At 45.2% G+C, this 22,072-nt stretch overlaps 3 protein-coding genes across 3 annotated transcripts in view; 1 reads left to right on the top strand and 2 right to left on the bottom strand.

Annotated features, from left to right (window-relative positions):
• The window catches only part of TULP3 (TUB like protein 3), a 30,387-nt gene extending 30,197 nt beyond the window's left edge, over window positions 1–190 (bottom strand). The window contains exon 1 of the mRNA XM_074144222.1: window positions 84–190. Within this exon, the coding sequence (XP_074000323.1) occupies window positions 84–124 (41 nt within the window). The 5' untranslated portion in view covers window positions 125–190. The remainder of the gene's footprint in view (window positions 1–83) is intronic.
• A 422-nt stretch (window positions 191–612) lies between these two features.
• Window positions 613–3,743, bottom strand: RHNO1 (RAD9-HUS1-RAD1 interacting nuclear orphan 1). The gene is given in 2 exon segments (XM_074150733.1): window positions 613–1,347; window positions 3,576–3,743. Coding segments are annotated over 2 exon segments (903 nt in total).
• A 2,488-nt stretch (window positions 3,744–6,231) lies between these two features.
• FOXM1 (forkhead box M1) lies at window positions 6,232–13,433 on the top strand. The gene is made up of 8 exons (XM_074147996.1): window positions 6,232–6,784; window positions 7,885–8,033; window positions 8,234–8,455; window positions 8,857–8,985; window positions 9,564–9,608; window positions 10,544–10,622; window positions 11,074–11,255; window positions 12,381–13,433. The coding sequence occupies exons 1-8, from the start codon at window positions 6,232–6,234 to the stop codon at window positions 13,431–13,433; spliced, it is 2,412 nt and encodes an 803-aa protein (XP_074004097.1).
• The last annotated feature ends 8,639 nt before the right edge of the window (window positions 13,434–22,072 follow it).

The following is a 22,072-nucleotide window of genomic DNA, read 5'->3' as shown; positions in this document are numbered from 1 at the left end:
GGAGACGCTGCCTCCCCGAAACCGCGCCCGCCCGCCGAAAGGTGGAACGGGACCGGGCCGCGGACAGCCCCGCAGCCTCTCACCTGCCGCCGGCTGGGCCGCTCCGGCCCCTCGCGCTCTCCATCCCCAGCCCCACCGTTGCTATGGGGCCCCGGCCGCCGTGCCCGGCCCCGGCCTCGCTGCTGCCCTTGGCAACGGAACTCGGCACTGAAGTGCGGCGCGATTGGCCGAAGGCGCAGCACGCAGCTCGCTCATTGGCCACGGCGCCCCTCGGCGGGGAGGGACGAGCCCCGCACAAGCGCAAGACGAGGGCCTTTTGCGGCGGGCGGGAGTCCGGCCTCGCCCCTTTCGGCGCGCGCCGCTGGGCTGAGGCGGGGGCCTGGGGCGGCCGCGGCCGGGTCGTGCTGCTCCAGCCCCTCCACCTCGTCAGGGGTTGGAAAGACAGCCCCTACAAGAAGCCGGGTAGATGAGAAAGCTCTTTTTAGAGCCACCCCATTCCCTAAGGAAGCCCGGCCAAACAGAACCCCACCCCCAAGACGACGGCCCCCTGCGCCTTTGTGGCATTTCTCAGGCAGATCAGCCAGCTGTAGCACAGGGCTTGGCTTAAATTACCTATCCTCTTCGTCCTTGAGGATGAAGAGTATTGTCTATTTGGACATGTCTTTGATGTAACAAAATTGCTGCTCCCCCAGGTCAGAGGTTGTCATGTCTCCTGGGGAGCTCAGGGTTTACCAGTGTGTCGGCAGCACTCAGCTTCCCTCTCTTCTGCAGGTATTGCATTAGATGAGGCCGCTGTCTCCAAGTAACCTTTATGCCATACTCGTGCTCAGGAGTATCTGTAACCAGTACTGCTGCTGACTCTCCTCTCCCACAGGGATCAGTACTGAATGCCAGCTCTTCTTCTGGATGCCAGGCATGGCTACTTTGGGGTGGAGCACTGTTGCACCTCCAGTTCCTTATGGAAGGCATCTGTGGAGTGTCTACATTTGCTGGACCGAAGAATTCTGGCTCCACAGGCTGGGGAGCAGGTGACAAAGGCATTTCTCTACAGCTCTCTGGACCGTTCACCTGGATGTAGGCTTTTGCTGCTGTCCCTTTCTTGGGCCGGCTGCAAGAGTGCTGTGTGCTCTTCCCCGAGCAATTCGTACTATCTGAGGGGCCGACTGCATATCCTTCTGGATTCCCAAAAATTAAAGGAGGATATTTGCAGGCTACAGCTCTTCGACAAGCTCCTCCTGCATGAAGTGAACTGTGCTTGACATCCTGATTTTGGGGTTTGTGAGAACCACGTTTCCTCTGGCAAGCTTTCAGCGCCACTGACTTAGTTGTTTCAAATTGTGGGCACACCTGAAGGGAAAGACATAGTAATAAAAAGAAAACAAAACACAATTTTCTCCAGATAAAAGGAATGCCAACTTGATTCTAGTCCCTCACCTATCCCAGATTTCTTCAGCGTGTTCGTTAAGTGGGTAATCTGGTCTGCAGCAAAGCAAATGAGTCACTAACCAAGATGCTAAGCCGGAGATACCTCTGAACTTCAACATCATGTCAAGCTTCTCTGAAAAATGATTGGGGTGCAAGTGAGCTATTCTCTGGCAACTTACAAAGCACTCAAGGTTTGGGGTTTAAAGAAAAGTCTAACTGGCGACTAGTCCTGTAAGCTCTGCAGACTTAAAACAGTTCAGAGCTGGATCCTGTTTCTCTCTGTGTCTTACAACTCTGAATAGATTCAATGAGCTACATTCTCAGTCTCCCTGGACAGGTAGAGGTTGAACTGAGAGCGATACAAAATGATTTAAACGATGCCCACTTAGCTTCATCACCTTAGATTATTTTAACAAGGCTGTCAGAATATTTTCCCAAAACATCTTTACTTCAAAACGTAGTTAATCTCTGTATTCTGGAGTAACAGATCACCCAAAAGCCACTTCTAAAATTGGCTTTCCACAGAAGATGCTCAAAGCTCAACAATCTATATTTCTTTGAGAGATTCTGTACTTTTACTCCAAACCTGGAAATCCCTCTGTTATGGTATTCTTGATCTTCCTGGGTATCAACAAAGAGAGTCATGTTCCGTTTCTTGCAATTTACTTTTCCCTAGAGCACACCACATCGGATTCTAGCTACAATAACTACAGATACCTGTCGGCATTCCTAAGTTACTACATAGTCCCTCAAAAAACCAAGTGCAATTTAATTAAGCATAGTGATTGTCTGCTGTACAACTGAACTGTTTGAATGCAAAGCCTTTGTGCAGGAAAAGAGAGAAATGATTCCCTGATAATTGTATTCTAGTGTATGCTTAAAAGAACATAGGTGAACCATTAACTGAGGATATGGTTTCCTGACTTCAGCGAACATGTAGGATAGGCTTTACCCATGTGGCAGCCTAGCAGTCAAGAAGGCATGAAAAACTTAGATAACATCAAGAAGAGAGGAGCAGAAAATCAGTTGACACTAAACAAGTTGACAGAAGCTCTGCAGAGAACGCTTCAAGAGGTTACAAACCTACCAGGCTTTTCAAATGGAAAATGAAACAGCTTCAGTGCTGACAGCTTCAAACGAATTTTAGAATCACTGTATGTTTAGAATCGAAGAGCTAACTACCAGTGTGAATATTTCCACCTCTTCTAAACAAAAAGAATGCTTATTCACAGCTGTTATTTTACTTAGTGTTTCAGAAGCCATAGACCTAGCTGCCTTAAGCATATTAAAAAAAAAAAAAAAAAGTCAAAAATTTGACATGTTCTACTTCAAGGTTAAGGCATCACAAAAATAACTCCAGGTCACCAGGAACAAAGGAAAGTTTCACACAGGTTTGAAATCACACTTCCTGAAACTGCTTTGTGGAGAGCAGAGCGTCAAGCAGCAATAACACTCAAACAGCGCTCCCCTAGGTGATGGCTATTGATGTATAAGAACAGTCTGTCTTTGCAGCACCTGTTTGCTTAAAAAAAAAAAAAAATCTTTACATTTCGTGATATAAGGAGTATCTTAGGACACTGCAAACAGTCCCTGGAATATTTTTTTCAGACCAGAAAAGGAGCCCATCAGAAAAGCGATACGGAGAGAAGCTATTCAAAACACACAGAATGGAAAAGGGGGCAGGTTAGAACAAAAAATCCTGAAGTGAAAGCCTAAGTTCTTTAAATTTAGCAGTGTCGGATCTAAATAAAACACCTAGTACTTTAACATGTAACATTTAGACTTCAGCAGTTATTTCAAGCAGCAAGCCAATAAGAAAATTCTCCCTAATGTTTATTTTGTGCAGGGTGTTCAGTTGCAATAGAAAACAGCGTTTTCCTGAAGAGACCTAGTTTTTCAGAAGACAAGTTGTCATATTCATCAGTACACACTGCATAGTTCTATGCATTCAAATAACCAAGACCTTAGTGGTTGTAGTTCGTATGTGAAGCGACTCAAAAGCATTATTTATGCTTTAAGCAGCTATAATGCATTCAGGTCTGTGCTACTAATTTTCAGTATCCAGGACAGATAGCTTTCTGTTGAGACACACGGGAGAAACTTGAAAACCTTTGCCGTGGGATGCAGGGGTAAGGATAATCTATACCAACCCAGGCAGCAGAGGTGTTCTGGTCGACAGGTTTTGTAGGAACACGTCTTGGATTCTCGGCCGAAGGTAGCAGAGTTTCACAGTAATGGACGGGTCCCTCTTGTGGCCTTTCAAGGAACACCAGCTCCGCCTTCCTTGCCTGGTGGGTAGGTTTCTTCTTCGGAGGCATCAAAAGGTATGGTAAAACCTCTTAGAAGCCTCATGATGCTTGCTAGAGCCAATTGGAGAAAGAGGAACGCACCCCAAGGAGACGCTAAAGTGCTCTCAAATCTGTAGAAGGCAAGTAATAAATTGGACTTGAAGAAAAACTTGTTTGGAAAACTCAGATCTAGATTTTAACTAAAATAAAACACTTATACAATAGTGCAGTGTACACATCTCCGTGCAGACTTTCCTAGCAGTAGTTTTTGAGCTTTCTGTTGAATTTCAGGTAGATTTAGAAATGCACAGCAGAATAGATAAACACTCCAAAGGTTTACGAAAGCCGATAGCCAAATACATCGGGGAAGACACAGACACAAACAAAACAAGTGTCTCTGCTGCAAAAGGAGTTCTGAACTGGCCTTTGGGCAAGACTCAACGTTACTAGAAAATATTAGTTTCTTATGAAAATACATATTTTAAATGCACAATTTGGGGCAACTCACATAGGTGTTTTTCTTCATAAAAGTATTTTAGAAGTAATTTGAAAGACATCCGTCTGCAATAAGGCCTGACTAAAATACTGCAATACAGAACCAACTATATTTACCGTAGGCTTGATTACGGAAATTTTAAGGAAGTTCAAACTGCTAAGAAAGGAGAGAAAAAAAAAAATATTGGAATGGAGTACTCAACCAGCTATGTCAAGCCAGCTATCAAAAAAATTTAAAGAAGTAATTTCTTCACATTAGTTCAATACATAGTCTAGTCACAGGCAAAGAACGGTTTAGTAATTGAAATTCAGAAAATATTGTTTCATTTTTTCGATTTAATTCAGAAAACTGGTTTGCAATGCTGAGATATATTGTAGGGCCAGGAGAACCGGCAGCCTTTCCATTGCTACTTGCGAACTACTATACTTTTTAATTTCAGGAATTTTTAAATACAGAACATACTTGCTATTTCCCCCCTGTATTCTACATATCTTGCATGCTTTTCTCATGTTTTTCTTTTTTTTTTTTTTTTTTTTACCTAGTGAATAAGCTTCAGTTGAAATGCCACTGAATTTAATTTTCCATTCAAAACCAGATTAGCACAGACAAGGAATTTTAAAGGGAAGGCTTTCTGAGAAACGCATTCTCTTACCCAAGGCGCCTGACGGCAGCGGCTCGCCCACCGCGCAGCCTCCTCGGGGCCTCCTGCCAGCCGCCCTGTCCGGACACGCCGCTCACACGGCGAAACTCCGCGGCTCTTCGCGAGGGATCACCTGAGGCCAGCGGCCGATGCCGGCCGCACGGCACGGCTGAGGGAAGCTCCCGGGGCTACCGTCCCAGGACGGGGCCCGCGCCCGAAGCGCCAGCGAAACAGCGGGAGCGGTACCGGCGCAGGCGCAGCCCCGCGCAGGCTGCGGGCAACCCCCCCCCCTACCCGCCGCCGGGCCGGGCCCGCCCTCTGCTGCATCTCATTGGCCCAGGCCGGCACGTGATGCCAACGACTCGCCGGGCGCCAAATTCAAACCGGGAAGCGATTCTCGCTGGGAGCGGCGGCCGAGGCCGGAAGCGTCCGAGTCGCTACCTCTCTCCCGTACCCACCCCCCCCCCGCCTGCCCGGGAAGGTGGTGAGTCGCGACCTGCGCTTGGCCTCTGCCCCCGCTGCGGCCTCCCCGCGGGGGCCGGAGGCAGCGGCCTGCAACCCCGCCAGAGCAGTGCGGAGATCGTAGGGCGGCTGGGAGAGGGAAACGTCTAGGCCCCGTCTGGGGCGGAGGGGCCCTGGGGGAACAGCCGGACTCACAGGTGAGGTCGGCAGGGATGGGGTCGGAGTGGGAGAAGAAGGAGCTAGGAGCCCTTTAGCGCTCCGCCCCCTTACCAGCCCCGGGCCTTGTTGACACGGGGTCATTCCTGGGCCTCCCCTGGTGGTAGCAGTCCGAGGCCACCTCAGGAAGTGGCTTGCACCTGTAGGGAATGGAACTTCTGGAGGCTGGCTTCCCTGGTCTTAAACCATCTGTTAAATTCCTTTTTCTCTCAGGTCAAGTGACCTGCTGGTTACATCAATGAGATATAAGAGTCAGGACTGCTATTTCTATGCTCTAGTTTCAATCCCCTCCAGCTTGCTGGCTGATGCTGGTCAAGTCACTTTACAGCTAAGTCTTAGTCTCCCTTTCTGTAAAGTAAATATGCTTTCCACATTATTGTGTACTCTGTGGCTCCCAACCTGCAATGCAAACTATCTACTTGGCAAATCTCTCTCCTGTCCTGCTTACACAAGGTGTGGATAAAGAAGATACGGTACTATTTTCCAGTAGCATCATCAACCTCATTAAATGCTTTCATCTTTGCTTTCCTTCCTTGTTTCTAGCTTTGTAGCAATTGCTGAGAATATGTGCTCCGTGAGGAGCCTGTGGTGATTTGCTGCACCGTTCCTAGCTGTTCCTGCCCTCTGCTCTCTTACGTTATATCTTTTATTTTGCAGGATTTGTTCTTATCCCTTTCAATGGAGAGTGACTGTATAGATCAATAATGAGGACCAGCCCTCGCAGGCCCTTAATTCTCAAAAGACGGAAACTGACCCTCCCACAGAAGAATACATCCAGTAGTACTTCAGCAAGAGATGAGAACAGTGGTCAGGATGAGAAGACTCCTGAGCAGGAGCACAGCCAGGAGGACCAACACAACAGCCAACACAGAGGAAAAATGGAATGTGGCCTGCAGAAATTCCCAGCAGGAATAAAGATAGTTGACCATCCTACAATGCCCAACACACAAGTGGTGGCTATCCCTACGAATGCTGATATCCAGAGCATCATAGAGGCACTGACAGCAAAAGGAAAAGAATGTGGCAACAATGGGCCCAACAAGTTCATTCTCATTAGCAGTGGGGGCACGTCCCGTTCAGCAGGTCCAACACCATCACAGCATCTCCCATTACAGAAGAAACCCCGTGCAGCAACCAAGGCTGCAGGTGGTCAAGAAAGAGAGAAGGACGTTGCACAGACAACTGGTCTTGCAGGAGGAACAACACCCTGGCATTCAGGAATTGATTCTGTTGTTGGACAGGAACAGGAGAGCAACAGTATGTAATCTTTACCCTTTTTTTTTTTTTTAACCTGACAGGTAGACAGAGATGTGCAGTGGGACAATGAGTGTAGTGCTTGGGTGTCAGTATGCAGTAATGAAAACTTTTTCATTAATTACAAAATAACTATGTGTTTGATTCTAATAACCTACACAGCTATGCATATGTAGTGAAATCTGAAGGATCTTAGTGGATGTATTTTTGGTGGAAGAAATAGCACATAAAGGTGTTTAGCAAGCAAAATTGAGTGCTGGGAGAAAAGAAGGGCTGCCTTGAGGAAATCAAGTCTAGAAGAGCAAAAGACTAAGTTTCATTTAGCAAAAGGGTTATGGCTGAAATCAAGACAGACATAGAGTACCCTGGTCAGTGACAAAACATACTGGCACAGAGCTTTGGAAAAGAGGTGATTCCCATCCTTTAATAACTAAGTGGAAAGTCTGTTTACTCCTTGGCTGTCTCATGAAGCTGCTGAATGAATGTTAGAAGCGGGATGGATTTTACTTTGAAAGACTGCTCAGATCAAATTTGTATTTGCAACTTAAAATAGCTATATAGCTTTTGGGCCGTAGTAAATCTTATCCCACAGTATAGTACTGTCTGACAGGAACCTATAGACAGATGCAATAGCTGCATGGCTACAACCAACCTCACCAGAGATAACAAAACTTTTTTAGTTTTCATGGCTGCAGTTCAAAAACCTGGTAACATCTGAGCTTCTGACTGGATCTTTCAGTTGGAGTCTGTCACTGTCTTCCATGGCTGCTGCTTTCTAGATTTGTCCTTTAACTAAAAATACTTGATTTCTTGAAGTACTGGGTCAACACTGTCCTGTTTTGGTTGAGAGTGATAGTCTGGTTTGAAGGTTTTTAAGGCTGCAGCTCTTTTCAGAAACTGGGCAGTTTCACACGAGATCAGGAATTCGAGGTTGAATTCCTTGCACAAGAAACGTTAGCATTGTAATACCATCTTGTCCCTATCTTGAGAACCCGGATACCTCTTTTAGAAGTGTGACTGGTGCCTTCCTTTTGGCACTTGAGGTGAAGGGGGAGGAGGGTTACTTATGAGTAAGCAGAGTTACGGGCTTGTTATTCCAACAGGCAGTGGCGAGACAATGAGCTCCATGTTGGACAATAGTCTCACTAACATCCAGTGGCTGGGGAAGATGAGATCTGATGGGCTAAGTCCCTGTTCTGTGAAGCAAGACAAGGAGAAAGAGAACCAGATACCTCTGTGGGAAAGAATCAAGGTAAGTAAGAGAAGACAACAGAGCATATGCTAAAACTTTTGACAGGGAAGTAATCCATGTGGATCAGAAGACGCAAGAACTAGGCATCACCATCTCTAAGTAACACAAGTTTGGCCTTTACTGTTTTGAAACCAGGGATGTCCCATGGCCCTTCTTGTCATCTTTGTGAGCACTCATGTATCATTCCTTCTGCCTCTCAGACTGAAGAAGATTCTGCTGCTGCTGCTATTCCTGCTGCTGCTGCTGCCGCCTCTTCCTCATGGCAGGAATCAGTATCAGAACGACCTCCTTACTCTTACATGGCCATGATCCAGTTTGCCATCAACAGCACTGAGAAGAAGCGTATGACTCTGAAGGACATCTATACCTGGATTGAGGATCATTTTCCATATTTTAAACATGTGGCTAAGCCAGGTTGGAAGGTAACAAGCAGGCCCTCAGGTTGCTGTGGGCCACAAGGTGATATTATCATAAGCCTCCTGGATAAAAATGAAAAGTGCAAGATGGAAATTAATTTAAACACACTACCCCAAATACCGTCTCATTCCAGAAGTTCCCTGTTCCACTTCTTGTACCCCTTTTCTCATTCCACTCAGGCAAGATGACAGGATGCTTGATCGCTGAAGTAAGAATAGGTATCTCAAGAGTAAATACAATAAGAGACTGATGAAGGGTTGGCTGTGTATGTAGTGAATATGAAGGTACCTGTTGTCCACACTTCAGAATGTAATCCCTTTGAGGGCAGTCATGCCTGAGGTAGGCCTTGCTGTGCTGCTAACAAAACTACTCCTTTTCAACCTCCCCCTCACTCCTTTCTCTCCAGAACTCCATTCGGCACAACCTGTCCCTTCATGATATGTTTGTCCGTGAGACATCTGCTAACGGTAAAGTCTCGTTCTGGACTATTCACCCTGATGCAAATCGTTGCCTAACATTGGACCAGGTATTTAAGGTGAGTACCTCATGCAAAGAAAATGGGACAGGCTATCCAGCTCCTAAATGCCACACTAGCCAGATGCACCTTATTTTAACAGGAAAGTTAAGCTGTTTTGAAGCCTTTTTGTAAAAGCTGGATTCAGTCACTTCTCTCGACAAATAGACCAGCTCTGTATTTGAAATAAAAGGTGCCATGGCTGTGCATATGAACTGGCGCTTCTGTGGGATGTGTTTATTCTTCAGGTGGTGTGCAAATGTAATAGTGAGCTTGTTCAACCTCTTTCCACGGGCCTGATTCAAATTCCTAGTGAGAAGCTTTCTACTGAAGTCAACCAAGAGTTCCTATGCTGTTTAATTAGACAGGACGGAATTGCTCTATCCCAGTTATGTATTCTAGGAAGTACCATTTTGTGGGAGAAACAGAGCTTGTGAGTCTGGTACAGATGTGTTTAGGCTTTTCTGTGTTTGCTGCAGTGAGTGGGCAGATTGACTCTTGTTTGCTCAGATTATGCAAGGTTAAAATGTCCCATATTTTCCCCTTTGATTGATAACTTCATGTCATTTTTTTCTCTCTCAATGCCTTGCTGCCACCAGCCACTGGACTTGGGGTCACCAACATCGCCTGTGCACTCTGAATCAGTAAGACTTACCCTCTGGCTCGGGGCTTGGGCTTCCGTTCTCTTCTTGCCAGTCACTGAAGGAAAGGACAACAGGCTTGGGGAGGGAGACTGGGCCACTGCTGCACCTAGTCATACAGCTCCAATGACATCCTTTTTGGGAAAAGGAGTTGAGCCAAAGGTTAATTGCCTTCAGAGGATACACTCTTTCTGCAACTGGTAGAGCTGTATAGCTTTGAGCAGCTAGAAGTCTATTGCTGAAGTAGGCTGCAATGAGCACCAACAGCCTTCAGAGAACAAGCCCATACAGAGATTTCTGCTCCACAGCAGCAGTCCCAATCTGTTCTGGGGCTCAGACCCAGAGAGAATAGCATCTCTCTGTGCTCCTTTTTCATTTTGGAACCCATCTGCATTGTGACTTTCAGAAAGGTGAATCTGTTTGCTGTCTGTCTTGCATTCAGCAGTTTTAACAATGACAGATTTGTAAGCAGCCAGTCAAACACTTTTCTGTCATGGCCTTCTTTACATCTGCGTAGACTTCTAATGCCTCTGTTGACTCTGCTATTCCACTTGAACATCTATCTGATCTATAGTTTGTATAGAGATCCAATGTACAATAAAACTGTCATATTTACCTTTCCTCAGAAACTGAGGACTCTAAAACCAGGTCACTGCAGTAGAGTCTGCAGCCAGAGCAGCACTGTCATGCCATCTCTTTTTTTCTACACAGCTTTTGGTTGGTAGCTGGCTTTGAGATGACATGGCCGCAAAACAGCAAGTGGCACAGAGATAGAGCTGGCATGAATGCTGGGTGCTAACAGCGGCTCTCTCTGGATTAGTGCAGCACAGGCTTCTGGATTTGCAGCTCTGAATGAAGCAGCAGAATAAAGATGGATTCTTCTCTTTAAATCTCTTCCTTTTCTCTTTCTGCTCTTTCTTATATCACAATGACTGCAGCAGCAAAAGCATCACCTTCCAGATCCCCAGAAGAACACAGGAAGCAACTGCAGCACCAAAACGGAACCCCAGAATGCACGTGAGTGTCTGTGTTAGCCTAGGTCAAAGAGAATCAGTCCCATAAATATGGGCCACTGTCCCAGATTCCCTAGAGAATAAAAGTGAAAATTGTTATCCAGATTTGCCGGCTTTTAGGCTTCCTACTGTCAGGTTTGGAGCTGAAGGCGGTATTGCTGTGTCTGAGAGAGGATGTGATGGGCAGATGGAGGGTATTGGATTCTCAAATAGAGTGAAAGCCAGGCTTGCCCCAACTTGAGGACTAGGATCTGCATGAAGGACTATTTTTCTTCTTCATTAGGCTTTCTGGCTTGGTATTTGTATTCTTAGAATTAGCAGAGAAGGCAGGTGAGCCTATCTCTGGTGGGATGTTTATTTTGGGGGATTTAGAAGGACTTTCTGTTAGATGCTAAGTTTTCAAGAGATACTAGAGGAAGGCAAGAGGCTAGCAAGTCCATTTTTTTCCCTTCCAGGCCGAAAGATGAAACCTTTGCTTCCTCGCATCAACTCCTACCTGGTTCCAATCCAGTTTCCTTTGAGTCAGCCTCTAGTCTTGCAGCCTTCTATGAAGGTTCCTCTGTCCATGGCACAGGGAGCATCCCTCAACAACTCAGAGACTTTCTGGAGCAATAAGCGTGTGCGCATTGCTCCAAAGGTTGGTTTCTTGTTTTCTAAGGGTTTTTTTTTGGTTGGTTCTTTTGTTTTGAGGTGTGGAGGTGGTTGTTTGTTTGGTTGGGTTTTTTTCTTTTCTATAGCTTTTGCCTTCTATGGACTGTATTTTTCATATGGTCCCTTTGTGCATCTTTACTAGGCGCTCTGAAAATCTAAGCTCATACTAAGGAACTAGCCAGTGACAAGCCTTGCTGTCCTTTTCTGTCTCTAGGGTGACTATTACCTGCTAGTTGACCTGCTATACGGATGATACTATAATTCACTAGAACAGGGGAATCTATGGATTTGTCAAGACAATTTTTATCTACTGTTTGGATGTGAAGAACTAAGAATGGGAGAAATGAGTTTGTTCTGGCCTTAAAATATTCAGATTTTTGATAGCTCTGATAACATAGGAAACTTCTCCTGAAAGAGCATTCATTTGTATGTAGTCTCTTCCCAGAGGTTTTCAGGAGCTGCTGTTTCCTAATTCTGTGGAGTTCCCGGTTATTCTGGGAATAACAAGCAAAACTGCTATTAAACAGACCTTTCTCTTGGCATCTCACTGACTCTCTTGGATGCTTAGACATTGTAAAACTTAAACTTCTTCCATCCTGTCTAACCATAATTCTATCTGCCTTTGTGTTCCTGCTGCTTTATGTTCTCTCCTGCTATGATTTATCTTTCCCCTGTGCTCTTTTTCTTTTGATAACCTCAATTTTTTTCTTTTATTTTTCCTGTGTTTCTGGGAAAGCTGTCCTCATTCGTTTTGTTATTTCACATGTAGGTAGTGTAATGAGGAATCAAAGGGGTTACACTTCTCCAGAAATATTCAGATCTCCTACCTGTACTCCTAGAAGTTCCATATAGCAGAAGTGCTCTGAAGGGCATGACTTCCAGTCACTTGGCTAAAATCCTTCCCATGTGATCTGCAGGCTTCTTTGTATCTACTTCACACAGAGATCAATCTTTATCTGTCGTTATAGTTACTCCTTTCTGAAAGTCCTCCTCTTACTTGTTCTGCTGTCCTTAAACATCAATCTTTCTTTTCTTCCTTCCACTACCATTTGGATTTCGGGTGGCTTAGATCCTTACTTAGTGGCTGCCTATAACTTGTGTTTCTTTCTAGATGTCATTCTCTGCAGAAGATTCATCCTCTTTACCTACGGCTGCTGTCAAGGAGGAGAGTCAATGTGATGAAGGTTTATTTTCCCCAGCCCATTCCTTAAAGGAGAGCATCTCCCAGCCTGGTGAGGAATCAGTTTCTTTCCCTGAGAGCGTCTGTATAAAAGAGGAAGAAGGCTCTCAGCTGGATGACTGGCTGTACCCATTTGCCTCAACCCTAATGGTAAAGGAAGAGCCAGGCTCATTCCTCTCAGTCTCGTCCACAGAGGAGAAGAAACAATTCACCATACTGAAGCCACCATCTAAGAGTGTTTCTGACACGTTAGTTATAAAGAGGCGTGAAAGGCGGGAAATGGGCAGATCCAGAAGGAAACAACGCCTAGCACTGCCTTGCTCAGAAGAGCCTGTTCTTGTTTTGCCAGAAAGCAATAGCTTTGACTCTTTCCGATTAGGGGCAGACCGCCCCTTCCTCCAGGAAAGCCAACCTCTTGAGAATGTATCACAGCTCAGCTGCTCGCAGGGGGAAGAGGGGCCCTTTAAAACACCAGTCAAGGAGATGTTCAGCAAATTGCCAGTTTCTTCCACTCCCAGCAAAGTCTCAGCAACTACTACTCCCCCACTAGGGGGCCTTGACCCTTGGAAGTCTGCATCCTTAGCCAAGGGGTGTCACGAGCTGGACTTCAGTCCAGTGAGAACTCTTCAGCTGCCATTCACACCTGTCCAGGAGAACCAGGACTTGCTGGGTTTTAACAGCACGCCCCTAAAAAATCCCCTTTTTGAGTCCCCTCGGGAACTGCTGAATACAGAATCTAGTGACATGGTGCATGCCCCCCTCACGAGCTCTCCAGCTTTTATTCATGAATCTACTAAGCGATCATCTGTTGAACTGCCAACTTCTGGCTTTACTGAAAACCGATCTCTCATGGAGGGCCTGATCCTGGACACCATGAATGACAGTCTGAGCAAAATCCTTCTAGATATCAGCTTTCCTGGTCTTGAAGATGAAAACTTAGGAACAGACATTAGTTGGTCTCAGCTCATCCCTGAACTGAAGTAAACTGTCCCGAGGACTGAATTTAACTTGTTCTGATATTACAGAAAACATTCTACTCTTCTGAGATCTGTTCATGTAGTCTAGGAAGACTGTCTCCTTTTGACTAATTGTTGCATCCATGGGAACAGAGGACACTATTGACTCCTGCTAAGCTGGGAGAGAGGCCCATTGGGTGCTATGAGCTCCCTTTATAAGCTGCAATAGACTTTATGTGGAACAAGATAGAACCTTTCTAACCTCATGCTAGAGATGAGAGTCCCTGGAGGAGAGGTGTTATCAAGAGAACATCTAGGTAGGCCCTGAATGCCATTTTCTACTCAAGCTGTCAGAGGAAACGGATGCACTCCTCAGTTATGTACAATAGGAAAGAGCCGAGCAACCTACTCCTAGCCCTGTCCTTACTTCCTTTTACTTTGTTTTCCTATTACTTAATATCTTCTATGTAGTTTTAATGACTGTAAATACTGTACATTCCTTAAATTAGCACTTAATTATAATAATAATTTTATTCTTGTAGAGTTATTGGAATATTTGGGCTGGTAAAGGGTTTGACTTAGAGTCTTGTCCATATGTTTCACATCTCCTGTATTCTTCTACCCTAGATGAGAGCCCAAAATGCCCTTTTTTTTTTTTTTTCCTCTGACTTCAGAAATATATTGGTCTAGGCTGTTCTGAAGGTTGCTGCGGCGAAGATCTGAAAAATCACCTATATGTAACTCAAATCAAACTGAAACATGTTGTTATCTGGATTGCAGCATAAATCTTGGTTTGGCTGCTTTTTTTCCAGGCTGGAATGGAGAGCTTGGATCAAGCTGTAGTCTGTTTCCGGAGTCCTATTATTATTTGGTTAGAGGATTAGGTAGGGTCACTGTTGCAGTAAGATGGATTTCTATTGAATGGTTAAAGCTGCCATCGTCACAACCATAAGTTGAAAATGTGAAAAAAAAGTACCTATAAAGCAAATGCTGATATTTCCACTGAAAAGTGACCTCTGGAAACATAAGGTATGTTTCTTTAGGTGCAATAGGACAACTCATCCCCATTCTCTAGAACTCATGTCAAAAGAGGAAATTGCTATGGAAAAGACCAGATCCTTCTGCTTACAGACAAATGATGGTTCATGTATCTACATACTCAATAAAGCTTCTGTGGGAACACAGCTGAGTGTTGTCTTCACTGCTTTTGCTCCCTGCAGCATGTTCAGACTGGGCCATAGCATGAACAACCGATTTTTGCTTGTCTAATGTGTGTGTTTTCTGTGATCACTAAGTGATCATTAGCAAGTTTTCAGTATTCCTCAGGTCATGTTGGCCATACCACATTAGATTTGGTTACTCAGCCCCTTGCTTTGTATAATATACTTTTCCCTGCTCTTCATGGGCAAATCCTGACTTTAGAATTCAGAAACATACATAGTCTCGAACAGCATAACACCACCAGCAGACTAGTTTCTGTATTTTGTAAATGCGAAACAAGTCTCACTCAAAAATTGTATTTCTGCCTTTCTCTATAAACACAAAACCAGATTTAGGTGTGTGTGCTTTTCAGAACTGCATTTCTCTTATGCGCTTGTTAGAGGTTGTTTGCCCTCTGAAGATGCTTCAAACACTTTCTGTCAATTATTATTTCAGGTTTTCTGGGGAGGAATACTGGACTCCCTGACCTATATTTCTGTCTCACTAGCACAAATGACTGCTCAGCTTGAGGCCAACAGTGAAAAATGTTTTATTGGACTGCCATGTGAAATTTGAACAAGAAAAATTCTGTCAATATGTCCATCACTTCTGACTGAATCTCCTTGCTTCTAAACAGGAAATAAGAAAGGGCTTCAGAAATCTTTAGGACTAAGAACTCTTGGGTGCCAGTAGCCTCGTAAGTGTACGTTGTTTAGAACTGATTTGCCAATACTGCCTGTAAGAACCACGGAATCACAGAATATTTTTGGTTGGATGAGACCTTTGACATCATTGAGTCCAACCAACAAACAAACAAAAAAAACCCCACCACCAAAACCAAAAAAAACCCAAAAAAATCCCAGAACACCAAACACCAAAACCAAACCGAAACAAACACCCACAACCACACAGCACACCCACCCACAAACAGACACAACCCAACAATCTCGGGCACTAGAGCATGCCCTGAAGTACCATGTCTACACGTTTCTTAAATACCTCCAGGGATGGCGACTCCACCACCTCCCTGGGCAGGCTGTTCCAGTGCCTGACCGCTCTCTCGGTAAAGCAGTGCTTCCTAATATCTAATCTAAACCTCCCCTGCCCCAGCTTCAGACCGTTTCTTCTGGTCCTGTCATTATTCCCTTGGGAGAAGAGGCCAACGCCCACCTCTCTACACCCTCCTTTCAGGGAGTTGTAGAGGGCAATGAGGTCTCCCCTCAGCCTCCTCTTCTCCAAACTAAACATGCCCAGTTCCCTCAGCCTCTCCTCATATGACTTGTTCTCCAGACCCCTCACCAGCTTGGTGGCTCTCCTCTGGACACGGTCCAGCAGCTCAGTGTCCTTCCTGTAGTGAGGGGCCCAGAACTGAACACAGCCCTCGAGGTGAGGCCTCACCGGTGCCCAGTACAGAGGCACGATCCCTTCCCTACTCCTGCTGGCCACGCTATTCCTGATACAGGCCGGGATGCCGTTGGCCTTCTTGGCCACCTGGGCACACTGCTGGCTCATGTTCAGCCGGCTGTCCACCAACACCCCCAGGTCCTTTTCTGCTGGGCAGCTTTCCAGCCACTCTTCCCCAAGCCTGTAGCGTTGCCTGGGGTTGTTGTGACCAAAATGCAGGACCTGGCACTTGGCCTTGTTGAACCTCATCCCATTGGCCTTGGCCCATGGAGCCAACCTGTCCAGATCCCTCCATAGAGTCTTCCGACCCTCAAGGAGATCAACACTCCCACCTAGTTTGGTGCCATCTGCAAACTTACTGAGGGTGCACTCAATCCCCTTATCTAGATCATCAATAAAGATATTAAACAAGACTGGCCCCAGAACTGAGCCCTGAGGGGCACCACTGGTGACCGGCCGCCAACTGGATTTCACCCCATTAATTACAACTCCCTGGGCACGGCCATCCAGGCAGTTTTTCACCCAGTGAAGAGTACACTTGTCTATGCCATGATTCGCCAGCTTCTCCAGGAGAACGCTGTGGGGGACGGTGTCAAAGGCCTTACCAAAGTCCAGGTAGACAATGTCCACAGCCTTCCCCGCATCGAGCAGGTGGGTCACATGGTCATAGAAAGAGATCAAGTTGGTTAAGTGAGGGTGGGATGTCTTGATTCTTTCTTCTCTGCAAATGTCCTCCAGCCTGGATTGAAATCATCGTTCTCTGATCAGGAAGTTGTAAGAGACCGCTATGAAAACTGATCAAACTGCACAGCACATCTGTCTTCAGGGAGGAGAGCTGAGGGGAAAGCCACAAGATCTAGGCCCAGAAGGAAGAAGAAACGCAGACAGAAGGCAAGATTGTGGTCATGAGGCTACAGAAGAGGCCCACTAGGTGTTTTGTGGTGCACTTTGTGCTAGTATGTATTTCACAGTTGCCAACACTCTACTCAGGTTTCTCAAGACATCCTATCTCCCTTTCACCTCACTTCTTGTTCCTGAGAGGATGTGTGCATACAAATGACATCCAAGAGGCAGCTAACTAAGGATCATGTCTCCAGCAAATTATGAAATGTTCTTGTCCTTGGGGTGATAGGATGGTGTCAATTCCAGGCGGGCGATCCCTTGTTGTCCCTGTCAGCTGAGGTGCTTTGATGGCCACTTCACATTATATTTTGAACATAGTGCTAAAGACTAGCTTCCCCTCCTAAGTATTCCAGTGGGAGCCCCACCAGAGGCCAGTTATACTGAAAAATCCCCTTAAGCAGCCCTACTTACTGCTCCCACAGCAGATTGCCTGGCGTGTTGCCCAACCTAATTCAAAGCCTCACTTGGTGAGGATTTCATCACAGCCCTCATGAAGGCTACTTACTTTCTCTCCACCTTTAAGTGTTTGCCTGATATTCTGCCTGGATCCTTTCCTCAATTTCATCCTATTACATTCACCACTGTAAAGTTGTACAAAAAACTATAAAGTCATCACACCGGTGTCCGAGTGACTGAGCCAGCTTGCTGAAAATTGTCACTCTTGGCTTCTCCTTCTGTTCTTTCCCGCTGGCGTCTACATGTCACTATCTATGGGAATGAGTTGCTGCAACATGTAAACTACTGTGAAGAGAAGTTGTTTGAGTGTGGAAGTCATGGATATTTGCATCTTTAGCAGTAAGAAGTTTCACATCTCTGTTGTCACAAAGGGAGAATATCCCTTCTCTTAATATCCCAGGCCTAGCCCTCCGAAGATTTGCGAGATTAAATGTGGTCAGGTGTTGGAAGGCAGATAAGCATGGCATGAGGGAGAGAACTGGGGAGCTGTGCTTCTAGTCATTCAGCAAAGCAGCTGTCTGGAGGAGAAAATTGGCAGTTTGTTGCTGGAGCTCATTGCTTAGGTAGCCTATATTTGAGCACCTGGACTGCTCAAGGGTGCCATTGCTCAGAAGCAAAGTGACAGACAAGTAAGACGGAATTCAAGCACTTTGTGCTTTCAGGCAAGTGCTAGAGGCAGATGTAGTGAGGTCATAGTGGGAACAGTGGAAGCAGGGCTGCAGGGTAGGAGTATTTTGTTCTGAAAATGTTTGTCATGAACTAGACTAGAACTGTGAGGCAGAAGTAAAACATTGTGTGAGAAATAAAACCAAAGGCATTATTTTGGACCATGGGGAGGCAATTGCTGAACTTGAGGTACGTGGGCAGAGCAGGGATGTGATTGAGCATGACAGAACTGCTTCTGTAGTCAGGTTGGATGTGTAGTAGAGAACTGCCTGAGCACAAGCCCATCATCCTCTCCATTATGCAAAAGCATACATTCAGTGCTCCGAGCTAAGCACTGATATTGCTGTCAGCCTCTGTTCTGCAAGAATTAGCTGAGTCAAAGAAAGAGAAGTGCAGTTGTCTGAGAATAGAGCACTCTGAGCCATCTCTCCCTTTGGACAGACAGCCTCCAATCAGCTTGCAGTCACCTTGTGTTTAGATCAACCCAGCTGAACCTTCACTAAAGGACTGTCGGGTCTGGTCTTGCCCCAGTCCTTATCCCCGTTATCAGAAGATATCATTGAGGCTTAGCTTGAGGAAGAACAGTTGGCTTCTGTCAGGAGCTGATGAAAAAATACTAGGAGACCGCATCAGACACAGACCAGAAGACAACAGGGCACCACAATGAGGTGCAGCAACAGCACCCTGTGCAGGAGTAGAGCATGCACCAAAGTTTAGGGAGTTTGGGGCACTGTATAGAGGGGACTCAGACACGTGGAAGTATGTAGGTAATTGCATCATGGGATAGAAATTCCCCTTCCCCTCCAGGTCTTGGCACAGACAGAACACGTAACACAGCAGTGTCATCCACTAATAAAGATTATTGATAGCCTTGCCCAGAAAATACATGTTCCTGTTATGCCTCTGTTTTAAAACAGGACAATTCTTGGGCAACACTACAACAACAGCAGCATTTCCATAGGGAAGAGCCGTGCTTTTGCCAATGTCTCCTTTTTCAACCCTTTTAAGTGAGTAACTGTGCATTTTGAAATCAGAAGTTCTCTGCAAATTATACAGGAACATCTACCCCCTTTTCCTGCTTGTGAGCAGGTGGAGGTACAGAGCTTACAAGCAGCCCCAACCAAAAGGATTCCAATGTCGTCCCTGCAGCAGCTCCACCACATACCTTCATCCTTACTACTGATCTGGGGTACTCACTCGAAGCATTAGTCTGACTTGGGACTAAGATGGGACATATCAAGTCACACTTGCTCAGCAAATGACAGCAATGAAGAAGTTTGACAGTGCTGTCAAAAAGAGTATCTCTCAAGAATTCTATGGTTGTAACCAGGTGAAAGGCTTTGCTGCCACATGACAGTAATAGCAGGAGGGAAAAAGAAGTATTTTGTAAGGAAGGATGGGGAACATGGTTAATGCTTTGTGACTAAAGATCTTCAGGCATTTGGGATAGGGGTGTCAATTCACAAGAAATAGGTCTGTGTAGCATAGAGAGTTGTAACCAGGCAAAGAATTGAAGAGTTACAGTGTTGAGAGCAGAGCAATGAAGTAGGCTCAGAACAAAGGAGAAGTACACAGAGGAAGAAAAGAGGCCAGAAGGCAGGTATCACCTGTCCCTCTGCAGGCTCAGTATTTGGATTACAGTGTAGAGGTGTGATCTTGTAAGATGGTGGATGCCTCTGTCCATCAGTAAGAGCAGAGCTGTACTTCTTGTCGTCTCGTGAACCTCGTGTAGCTCAAGAGCAGTAGGCGCAAGGGAGCACTACACCCCTCGTGTAGCACTTCCCAGATCTTCTCCGAGTAATGTGCAGGAGCGTCCCAAGACTGTCCTTGAGTTCTGACAACAGAGCAGGCTATTTAACGCCTTCTAGCCAGTGAAAGAAAACATTAATTTAAGGTATCATTTTCAAAGGATCTGGGACATACAAATCTACAGGGAGCCAGCAAGTGCTGTGGATGCTCTGCTTCTCTGAAAATTCTGCTCTATACCTGGAAAGAAGTGCAACAGATGCAAAGGTAATTCCCCTTCACCAGTTGAGTGGGGTTCCTCCTACTCCGTTTTGTCACCTGAAAAGGACTCAATGCCCCCTGACATGAGGCAAGTGAAGATGTTTGCCTCCTTTTTGCTTTTGCAACTTGGCTGGTGGAGGAAGAACTCAAGCCCTTCCCCATATGGAAGAAAGAGACCCTGTTTTACAACACAGCAATCTTTTTGTGTGGGTTTCAGGCCTTCATTTCTACCAGAGGGCAGTCTAGCTCTAAACAAATGTGGAAATGTCTTTTTCAGTAAAACACCTGACTTCCTCTTTAAAATGCATTATGGATTCAGAGAGCAAAATAACAGGCTTGAAAAATAAGAGTTTATTCCTGAAGAAAAATAGCTGCCCTCCCCTTTTTCCAGCAGAGGTGAGCTACAAACAGATAAAAAGATATTCAGGATATAACAAAGTATTAGCTGCCTGAGATTAAGAAGAAAGTGTCGTCCTTCACTAGCCATCTCAGACTGGTTTTTTGCTTTGATACAAGCATGGTTTTAGAACATAAAGGCCATGAATCTGAATTGCTGATCCAGTTCAAATGATACATTTGTCCTTAAGTTTCAGTTACAAATTATCTTGGAAAAATAAAAATTATAAATACACAGTTTACTAATACAAGCAAAAGATTATGCAAAGCAGATTCTATTCCACACCTCAGAAATCTGTGGGAATCATTATATAGAGCACACTTGTAAACTGTTTGTGTAGAAGATGCGTAATCAGCATTATTTATCTTTCATGTTTGCTACTTTTTATTTAATGTACTCTAATTAAAACCAGAAACATTTAATGACATTGTTTAAGAAAGTCAAGCAAAACAGCATAAATTAATATTAAGCTACAATCAGAGATGGATGGTTGTCGTGGTTTTGGCTGAATTTACCAAAACCGGACCGGCAGATGGCCCTTCCTCCCCCTTCCCCCCCCCTAAAAGGAGAGAGGAGGAGAAAGAGATAAGGAGATTCAGAAGTTTAGAATGAACTAAACTACTTTAATGAAGAATTAATATTAAAATAAAAATAAAGATGAAAATAATGAAATAGATACAATATATACAAAACCGTATCAAGCTCCCAGGATGACAGTCACGTCACCGGCAGGCACTGGGGAAGTCCCAGACTGGACTCAGTGACGAATGGGAACTGAATTCCAGCTCTGGAGTCAGGAACACACGGATCGGGATCAAAGGCAGATGAACAGACAGAGTCCTCTCTGGACGTCGGCCATCGCAGGAAGGGGCTGACCCTTTGATCCCTCAGCCTTTATACTGAGCATGGGGCAGATGGGATGGAATACCCCAGTTGGTCAGGTTTGGGTCACCTCTCCTGTCCGCTCCTCCCCACAGATGTGACCCCTCTACGTTTTTTCCGTTTCCGACCCTCTAAGGGGGCAAATAAGGAAATTGGCTGACCTTGGTTGTTATAGCAATAAGTATAAGCAAGGGCCTCCCTGCATATCGTTCCTTGGCATGGAGCACAAACATTGGTCTTATCACTCTGAGAACGAGCAGTTTTCTCCACAATATGCCATTAATTTCAGAGAGTTAGAGGAGGCCTGGCTAGGATGTAAAGTTACAGAATAGAAAATTGGTTCGGTTTTACTTCAAACCGGGACAATGGTTTATGTTCCCTGCTATTGGTTATTCATGGACAGATAGGAGGTTGCTGCCTAGCCTAAAAGGGCCTTTGTTTAGTAATGTGATTTGTAGAAGGTAATTTCTGTTCTACTCATCTGTGGTTACAAACAAGAGACCAGCTCATTAGAAACAGGACTGTTTGAAAAATGGGTAGACCAGTTTTCCAACAGGACAAAAAACCCCCTCGTCTAACTGGACTTCAAAAGAATCGCTTAATTTTGCTAACATTTTCTATTTTTGTGGGTTTTTTCACTAGCAATATGGTATCTTTTCTTGGTATACTGTATTCTTTCATATTTTATGTATTTCTGTGTAAATTTTAATAAAGGCAAAGTTTTGGATAATATCATTACACAACAGGCCAGA

Source organism: Numenius arquata, chromosome 1, assembly GCF_964106895.1.
Source record: "Numenius arquata chromosome 1, bNumArq3.hap1.1, whole genome shotgun sequence".
Lineage (NCBI taxonomy): Eukaryota > Metazoa > Chordata > Aves > Charadriiformes > Scolopacidae > Numenius > Numenius arquata.
The sequence above is the reverse complement of the archived record's forward strand: the minus strand, read 5'-3'. Positions and strand labels throughout refer to the sequence as shown.

Bases quoted from the DNA above. Each gene is read 5' to 3' on its own strand.
- FOXM1 (XM_074147996.1), top strand. From the start codon at position 6,232: ATGAGGACCAGCCCTCGCAGGCCCTTAATTCTCAAAAGACGGAAACTG. The intron at 8,456-8,856 runs GTAACAAGCAGG...CTTTCTCTCCAG, and splicing joins TGGCTAAGCCAGGTTGGAAG to AACTCCATTCGGCACAACCT. The intron at 9,609-10,543 runs GTAAGACTTACC...CAATGACTGCAG, and splicing joins CGCCTGTGCACTCTGAATCA to CAGCAAAAGCATCACCTTCC.